The sequence below is a fragment of the Podarcis liolepis genome, assembly GCF_965112155.1.
Source record: "Podarcis liolepis genome assembly, chromosome: 3".
Classification (NCBI taxonomy): domain Eukaryota; kingdom Metazoa; phylum Chordata; class Lepidosauria; order Squamata; family Lacertidae; genus Podarcis; species Podarcis liolepis.
Window position 1 is genome coordinate 98,695,241 of NC_139557.1, and position 9,275 is coordinate 98,704,515.

At 41.9% G+C, this 9,275-nt stretch overlaps 1 protein-coding gene across 2 annotated transcripts in view; it reads left to right on the top strand.

Annotated features, from left to right (window-relative positions):
• INTS7 (integrator complex subunit 7) overlaps positions 1-8,334 on the top strand; it is a 45,581-nt gene extending 37,247 nt beyond the window's left edge. The window contains exons 17-20 of one of the 2 annotated variants that reach the window (XM_083494252.1): positions 107-239; positions 2,282-2,380; positions 5,262-5,447; positions 6,090-8,334. In XM_083494252.1, the coding sequence (XP_083350378.1) occupies positions 107-239; positions 2,282-2,380; positions 5,262-5,447; positions 6,090-6,383 (712 nt within the window). In that variant the 3' untranslated portion in view covers positions 6,384-8,334. Of the gene's footprint in view, positions 1-106; positions 258-1,611; positions 1,678-2,281; positions 2,381-5,261; positions 5,448-6,089 lie in introns of those variants that run through there. The other variant, XM_083494253.1, reaches the window with a different exon arrangement.
• The last annotated feature ends 941 nt before the right edge of the window (positions 8,335-9,275 follow it).

The following is a 9,275-nucleotide window of genomic DNA, read 5'->3' on the forward strand; positions in this document are numbered from 1 at the left end:
TATCCAGCCTAGAGTCCCAAAGCATTGTGTAAAAATACCCAAGACACTTTGGAAAGGTTAGGGAAAGGCACACATTGAGCATCACCAGAGTGAATTTCTTTTCTAGTTTACAGGAATATGGCTCTGCTGGAGTGGCACATGCCACAAGTGAATATGAAAGGAGAATGATGTCTGTGTTCAGTCATGTGCTGGAAGAAGTGGAATCACTGAACAGAAAATATGCACCCGTGTCTTACATGGCAAGTAATAGCCACTTTGTCATAGAGACTTTTAAAATAGTAGTTCTTTACATTCCTTTGAAACAAGAAGTCAAAAGATAGATGACCCCAGGTTTTGTATTGGTCACAAATAGCATATAACCAGAGAGATGGAATAAAATCGGTTTCTACCATAGAGCAACATTGGAGATTCATTTTATGCCTTAGAGGGTATAATTTTTAATGACTCACAGTGCCAGATTTCTATTTATGAGGAGACGTGTATAGGATTGTACTGTTCAGTGGTCAAGGTGGAAGTGACAAGTCAAGACTTGGCTTCAATCTGTAATTTATTAACTAAAGCTATAGGAATGGTGGAAGCAGTATTGATATTTAGGTATAATGAATTAACCAGTACAAACATAGGTATAATCCAGAGATTATCATGCATATTAAAAAGCTTAATGAACGTGCAGAAGAGTAAAAAAATATTTTTTTTTGTAATAAGTCTTGACTCATTCTCAAAATTTTTGACCAGCTATAGCAAAATTTGCCATGCTTTTTAATGAGTAGTATGTTTCTTTATCCACAGCTGTTTAGATTGTGGCCCTTTCCCCTCTCCTAAACTTGAGAATGGAAAGCTTCAACTTGAAAAGCATTATATACATCTTCGGTATACATCAGTAGAAACAGACAGAAATATTTGTAATTTGAAATAAAGGGATGAAGCTTGTAGTGACATGCGGAGTTATATCATTGTTCTTTTGACTGCTTATAATTTTACTCAGTTTTCTAGGAGCTGTGTTATTTAATACCTTTCTGATTCTGACGCTGTGATGGCTGTCATGCAGAAAGTTCATGTGTGGAACATCCTAGAGGCCACCTGCCATTGCTCCACCTTGGCTTCATTCATTGAAGCTGATTGTGTTTCAGTACAACTTTTTACTGGTGTAGAGTTTCTCTTATCGGGTCAGGTCATCCGAGAACACAAGCGCTAGGTGATGTAACCCCAAACACAAGGCGGAGAACAGTTCTAAATGAGCTTAATCTATCGACTAGAACCAGGGTTTCAGATACTGACTTTAGGATATCTCTGATCTCTTTGAGAGCAAGCAATCTGCTATCCTTCCATGCGTGTTGAGCGTTATATTATATATGGACATGCATTTTTATATGAATAAAAATGTACGCAGAGTCCTGTACGAAAACAAAAGCAATTATTCAAATAGCAGCAGCAGGGGGCCGCTATTGCCCTAATTTCTTGTTTGTGGGTTTCCCAGAATCATCTCACTGGCCACTGTGAGAAGTGAGATGTTGAACTAGATAGAGCTTTGGCCTGATCCAGCAGGACTCTTCATATGTTAATTTCTCGCTGGCCATATTTTTGCTCTCGTTTTATTGGAGAAAGCACTAGACTAGAGAACAAGCCGTTTTTCATAAGACTTCAGAATTTCCCCATATTTAATCTTCAGATCCATTCATGGCTTGTCTTTCTTTGTTGTAGGGACTCCCCACTGCTACTTAGTTTCTCTCAAGCCAGTACTGCCTTGCCCTGCCTTGCCCCGTTTGGCTGCATTCTTCCTCCTAGTGGCCTCTGGTCTCCAGGAAGCCCCTGCCTTAAGATCCAATGTGCCAGGCTGCATTGGCCGCCATTTGATCTTTCCATATATTCTTGATCAAATGATGCACTTAGGAATAGGGGATGTCGGGGGAAATAACAACTTTCCCCCAAATTCCTTTAGAGCTGCTACAGAGCTATTTTCAGAGCTATTCAATGCCTCTCTTGTCCTGATACAGAAAGGAAACTGGATTTGTTTCCACCATCTCTGTAGGCTATTCTAGCCTGCTGCCCATCAGACATTTTGGACCACAACTCTCATCAGGTCATAGAAGCTGTAGTCTAAAACACCTGAAGCCCCCCAGGCTGGTGAGGGCTGCGCTCGTCCATATTCTTGATGATGCATTGTCTTGGCTTCCTAATAAGTACTAGTGACTGCAACGCTAATGCACAAAGTACATTCTGTTTCCGATCCCTGCTGTAAAAAGGATTAGTTCTGATCTGGCTTGGCATTGTTTTGTTCCAGCACACGGCTTGTCTATGCAATGCAGTCATTGCCTTGCTGAAAGTTCCCTTGTCATTCCAGAGGTATTTTTTCCAGAAGCTGCAGTCGACTAGCATTAAGGTAAGCTGACGGTGTCACCGAATTTTAACTGCAGTTAATGCAGAGAAATGTCTACAATCCCTTCGCTGTCAGGAAGAGGAAGGGGGAGGAGGATTGCTGCTGATCCAGATCCCTACGTCTGCTTTGATTCTTTAATTATTGCTATTTTTCAGTGGGAGATTCCATTCAGATCACTCACTGCATTCTGTTTGGCCCTGGCTCTTCTATAAACAGGAGAAAGAATGGGAGCCCTTAGTGATTGTATGGCACCCAATGCATCAGTTATTTTTTCCAGAGCTTTTATTATGTGTTTGTTTATTTAAACAATGCCTACAAGCAACTCCCCATTTACACACAATCTATTTGCATGAGTGTCCTTCTGGCTCACAAGAAGACCCTCCCCAGAGCCTGAAGAGGACAGAGGCACAGCGGGGCATTGTTGAGGCTTCCCGCCTAACAGCTTCCCCATGCATCAGCTGAGCAGCCTCAGCAAAGCCCCTCTGCCCGTCCGGCTCACAGAGGTCCGTAACATAACCCTGTGTAAATGGAGAGTCGCAGAGGGCCTTCTCGGTAGTGGCACCTGCCCTGTGGAACACCCTCCCATCAGATGTCAAGGAGATAAATAACTATCTGACTTTTAGAAGACATCTGAAGGCAGCCTTGTTTAGGGAAGTTTTTAATGTTTGATCTTTTATTGTGTTTTTAATATTCTGCTGGGAGCTGCCCAGAGTGGCTGGGGAAACCCAACCAGATGGGCGGGGTATAAATAAGTTGTTGTTGTATAAATAAGTTGTTGTTTGACAGCCCTTGAGCTGTCCTGGACATATGTTGTTCAGGGCCATGTCAATTAAGAAAATACTCTAGAACCTGGCCCATTAGTATATGGGCAGCCAGTGCAAGCTTTTGACCACCAGGGTTACAGGCTAGTGATTGTCCCCATCGACAATCCAGCTGCAGCATTTTGCATCAGCCGGAGTCTCCAGACAAGGGCCAAATATGGTCTGGCATAGAGCGTGTTGCAGTCATCAGACCTGTAGGTCACCATGGATAGTTGATGTATCTACTGCATCTGGTAAAAGGCAAAAGATAACAATGGCTTCAGCAGCGGCCCCATTCTCTGAACCTGTTCTTTCAGAGGGAGCGCAGCCCCATACATGTAACATCTGCATTTATCTTCCTCTTTTTATTTTACATCCCCACTGCCTCATTTATCTGAAGGAAATAGAATGATCTTTGTCATATCTTTCAAAATCTTGTGGCCTGTTATTTCCCTGCTTCGTTTTAATGGTTCATTTTATTGACCATTCATTTGGTGTAATATGGCTTCTGACGCTGTTATGCCATTAAGCTCACATCCTGTTTATAAAATGATCAAGCTCCTGAAGGAATATACAAATATTCAGTATGGCTGAAGCATACGTTTAATCAATATTGACCACCCAGACACAGTGCTGTTCAAAGAAAATTTAGCCTCCTCTCCTGATTATCCAAAGCGGTGTACATGTTTTAAAGAGGTCAACACATACACGTCCTCCCCACGTGTGGAATGGATATTTTACTCGTGTGGTACCTTCGTTACAGGGACAGCACATATTCCACACATAATAACTCTTAGTTACTGTGTTAGCTTTTGCAGTAAGGAAAGACCTTAGCCCAGTGGTAGAGCACGTGATTTGCATGCAGAAAGTAACCCAGCCAGAGATCTAAAGAACTGCTGCCTGTCAGAGTAGGCAAAACAGAGTTAAGATGGGGACATGGTCTTGCATGTGAGTAAGGCAGCTTTGTATGCCCTGACTACTGGTTCATGTAATTTCATTTTCTAAGGCTTGTACCCTGGCATCTGGAATCATAACTTTTGAGATTTTTAGGCCAGTGGCAAGTTACAGATACTTCAATTAAGTAAATAATAGTAAAAACAGTGGTGAGATAAAGTTTGTAATTACAATATCAAGCAACAAACAAATTTGCCACAAAGTTTTATACACACACACACACATACACACACACATACACACACACACACACACACACAGAGAGAGAGAGAGAGAGAGAGAGAGAGAGAGAGAGAGAGATCTCCAGGATTGCTTCCCTAAAGATCACATACTTTGCCAGAAAGGAAGGTCTTTGTTAGCTTTCTGAAACTCACCAAGAAGCCTGCTAGAAGGGATCTCCGCAGCAGGGGTACATCTGTTAAGGTTTCTCTTTACAGCAGACTCATGGAACTTCCTTCAGGACTCCTTCGGCTAATCAGTTGCCTGTGTCAATAGCAGTCTATTTGGAGTCGTTTAGAGTATGTGTACTTAAGATTGTCAGAGTCAAAAGCTAAGGGCTCTTAACAAGCAAGAAAGCTTACTTGAAAGATTATCAAATGTTGCAGAATCCATGCCCCAGAGCATAAGTTGTCTCTCTGGTTGGGGTAACAGGGCTGTTTAGAATATAAAAACACAAAAATACATAACAAACAGAAACAATACCCTTCTCACAGTTCAAAAGACCATAGATTGTTTAATTAGCCAAAGGCTGATTTCCTGCTTGGTTTCAAACACAGTTTTTAGGCCATCATCCAGCCTTCCAGCTGCTGCCCAAAGTGCAGAGAAAGCTTTACGGCTTGATTGTACTGAAATATTAAAGCTGCCCTAATATGGAGGTATTAAGGACAGCATCTTCATTGTGTAAAATAACGTTCTAACAGAAAAGTTAGCTGCAATTCAGTTTAGAGAAAATGCATTTCAAGTTTGGAGTGCTTGAAGACGTGTATTTTTTTTTCTGACAGTGCACTACTCATGCAATGAATGCACTGATCATAAATTGTGTTGATTATATCTTGAGCATTGTAATATCCCTCGCCATCTTCCATGTGCTTCTTGTTTCAGTTGCTTTTTTTATTTTATCTGTACTTCAGCTTGCCCTGTCACCATCCCCACGCAACCCTGCTGAGCCCATTGTCGTTCAGAATAACCAGCAAATGGCATTGAAGGTAGAAGGAGTGGTTCAGCACGGCTCCAAACCAGGCCTTTTCCGCAAGATTCAGTCAATCTGTCTAAATGTATCTTCAACACTGCAGACCAAATCTGGGCAAGAGTACAAGGTATGGAGTTGTATACTGTCAACATTTTACAGTGTCTGAAACCTATGAAGAATTTAAATGGAAATACCATTTTCTGCTGTTGGGTGGCGAGGATTTTAATCTCAGCGGGGGAGGGGTGTGCGGGTGTGTAGGCATTTCTGGCAGGTTCTTTGAAGATGAAACCTGTAAGTAAGATCTTGTGGTGGTGGTGTGTTCATATCCCCATGGGAAAAAGTCTGCGCCTTGTATATATGCGTCTCGGTGGAAAGGGGAAGGTGGAACAGATAATCCTTTTCCACACTTGCTGTCTTGGCAGTAGCACTGAAAAGTCCTAACATTACAATCAACTAAGAACACACAGCTGTCTGGCAGCAGGAAGCAAATCTGCTCAAGTAAGAGAATGCTGATCACTTGGGATGGCTAATCACTTAGAGGTTCCCAAGCCCTGCTATGAACAGCTGAGCGGTTTGCAATAGCTTTAGCAGAGAGCGCTAAATGGCTTCTTACGTTTTGCTTAGACATGCTGAACAAAAGCAAAGGACAACAGTTCTGATATTGTCCTCCGTGAGCCAAACCTTTGCTTATATGGCAGAATTGAAACATTGAACACCCCCTTAGAGAAGCTGTGGAAAATGCCATTCCTACCCCTGTTTTCTTTCCCAGATGCCCATTGACAGCCTGACAAATGAGATGGAGCAGATGGTTGAGCCTCACAACGATTACTTCAGCACACAGTTCCTCTTGAACTTTATTATTGTTGGCACCCACAGCATCACAGTGGAGTCTTCTGTTAGAGATCTCAATGGTATCATATGGAAGACGGGGCCCAAAACCACTCTGTTGATTAAGTCTCTTGAAGATCCTTACTCCCAGCAAATTCGACTTCAGCAACAGCAAGGACAGCAGCCACCGCAACAGCCACAGCCACAGCAACGAACTGCCTATTCCCGTTTTTAGCACTGTTCTTATCATTCATCAGCCCAAGTGAAAGGCATTCCATTTTATGTGGACGTTGTCATTTCCCCCATCTGTTTCCCATGATGCTGTCCTTCCTTGCTTCCTTCCTTCCTTCCTTGGCAACTGCAATGATCACACCTATAAAATGCAGCTCGGTCACTGAAGCCCAATCCTCTTGAGGCACTCCATATAACAAGCTGGTTGAATGAAGTGGCTCTGCTCATAGTTCCAGCTGTTTCCACCATGCCACTGAAATTGCTCTAGCAGTGGAGTGCAGAAATTTGCTAAAGCAGAACAAAGCCTTGGTTATGTACTTTAAAGCCTTTTTTCAGGTTCTTATGGCCCTGTTCATGTGATGTGGGTCACTAAGGGCCTGAGGGGGCTAAATCCATGTTTTTATGGCTTCATCACATACCCAGCTCTTCTCGCCATCATTCAGCACAGATTTTAGGATGGTGTGATGAACTGAAATCTGGCCCCATTACATGATCCACCCATTCACTGTTTTATTGTGCTTTCTGTGTGCCTTGTAACCTGCATTCCACCACACACAATAGAAAGGCCACTTTAAAGCCTCAGATAAGAATGGGCCAAGTTGGTTTCCCTTTGCATCGTTGTTGATGGCTTCCAATTGGAAGATAGTGAGCAGTGAAAGGCCTGCAAGAATTTCCTGGGTTGCATCCCAACATATTGGCTGTTTGAGTAATCCAGTTGCCACTTCCTGAGGAGCATGACTTTCGATACTACATTTAGTCTTTCAAATTGCATTGGGTTTTTATGTATGCAAAACTGTGTTCCTCTGTTTTATTCAGTACATCTACAAATGCAAACAGTTTCAACAAACGTCCAGATATTCTGGGTGGTTAAATGTAAATAATCATTTTGAATGCTGCTAAGTTAGAACGAGGTTTGGATATCATTCCAAATATCGGGGTGGTGTTCTTTAATGCCTCTGAATCTTGCAGCTGCTCATATTTGTTGCTTCTCTATATAACAATGCTTGAGCTATGCCATTGTGGGGAAAGGAAGATTGTCTTGCTTTATAGGAAAAGTCTTGCTTTATAGGAAAAGGCATTTCAGATTGGTTGGGATCCTTGCCCTGCCCCCCAACACAAAGTCCCCCAGAAAGAAATATATTCATCTTTGAAATGTTAGAAAGTTGAAAGATCAGAAAGGGTTGTGTTATAACTGTTCTTCTTTTAACAACAATATGAAGGAAATGCGCATTGAAGCTACGTGAGTAATAGGGTTTTGTTTTTGTTTTTGGGAAGAGGCAACTCATTCTAAAGCAAAATGCTGCTTGAAGTGCAACACATGACCAGGCCCTGTACCCTATAACCTAAAGAGGGTATATTTTGTATGGCATTATGAGTTACTTCAAGAGAGCAAGGAGACAAGTAATGATCTTGGAACCTGCTCCACATGGACTCTTCCCCCTGCCACCTCCAGGCCAGCTATCCAGTGAGAAGAATCCTGTTATTTTTTTAAAAAGCAAACATACATTATAAAGTACTTTAATTTTACCAGTAAGGCTTGGAAGCATTTGGTATCCTGAAAGGCAGGATGAAAATAATTCTAATACTAATAATTCCCTGCTTTATTCTGTACCAGAGTTGTGAATGGAGAGCCTTCTTCCATTAAATACTCTTATGGTTGGTGGAGTGCATGCCATGGCTGTGCAGGAAGAAATTGACTTTGCATTCTCTTACTGAACTTGCAATGTGTCCATTCCTCTCGCTTTCAGATGTGAGAAGTTCACTCAGCTCTTGATGATACAGGTATGCAGGTTGAGGGTTTTGTAAATACTGGGGGATGGGTTTGGAGGTTACTTGCAACATGCTCCTTTTTTTAGAAACTACTCAGATGTAGTTTCTTACTTCATCTTACATCAAGCAAATGCCTCCTTGTTATGTATAGAATATCCTAATAAACCATTTGTTTCCCATTTGAATCTGATCAGCAAAACCAGAATTTCTTGTGGGGGAAAAAGACATTGGCATTCTTTAAACTCCAATACTTGATTCACTGGCTGCCTTGAGTTTCAAAGTGTCTCTCCAATTTAACAAAGAAACATTTCACCTCTTCTGTCCCCAGCATGTTGATTTTGCAAATTATGAATAATCTCCAGTGTTAGAAACTCAGATATATAAACTAGGTGCCAAATGGCTCCTTAAATCAGGGTTACAGTTGCTGAAACAGAATGCCTAGTTTCCATTTTGGGGCCAGACGACTTGAAAGTCATATTTTTCAATATGACTTTTTTGGGTCCTGAAATTCATTCTGAATGTGCAGATAAAAGATAATGGATAGAATTCTACAGAATGGGGTATTAGCGTGTGAAAAGAGTGCAGATCCAATGATCTCCAGGCATGCACCTCCAGATAGTGGACATGTCAGCTGCCAATCCTGGCACCCGGGCATCTTCACTTGATCACAAGCAGTGGGAAATGTGCTGCTTGACATACGTAGGTAGGTGGAGCTTCGTGTTGATCAGCTGGCTAGCTTCACAGTTTGTTCCCCATTTTTATCTTTTAGCCACCTTCGTCTAGCACTGACTTAGATGAAGTCAAACCTATGTAAACCCAATCCAAAGGCTTTTCACCCAAGTTACATAGAGGTCACTGGAGCTAGGTGTGCATACCATCAGCTGACCATGGGGAATCCCTGAATATTTCCACCTTGTGCTGAAAAATCCAATTTCTGATTGAATAAGCTATTTCCCTTCAGGACTCCTCTTTCCCTAAATTTACTTAATTGAAAAAGGAGTTCTGTGCCTATAGATACTGAACTTGTTTAGAAGCCACTTACCCCACTGCTGGAATACTGAGCATCCCTTTGTTTCTACATGAGACTGCTAGGGGTGATTTGGAGTTGGATATCTTCAACATGCTG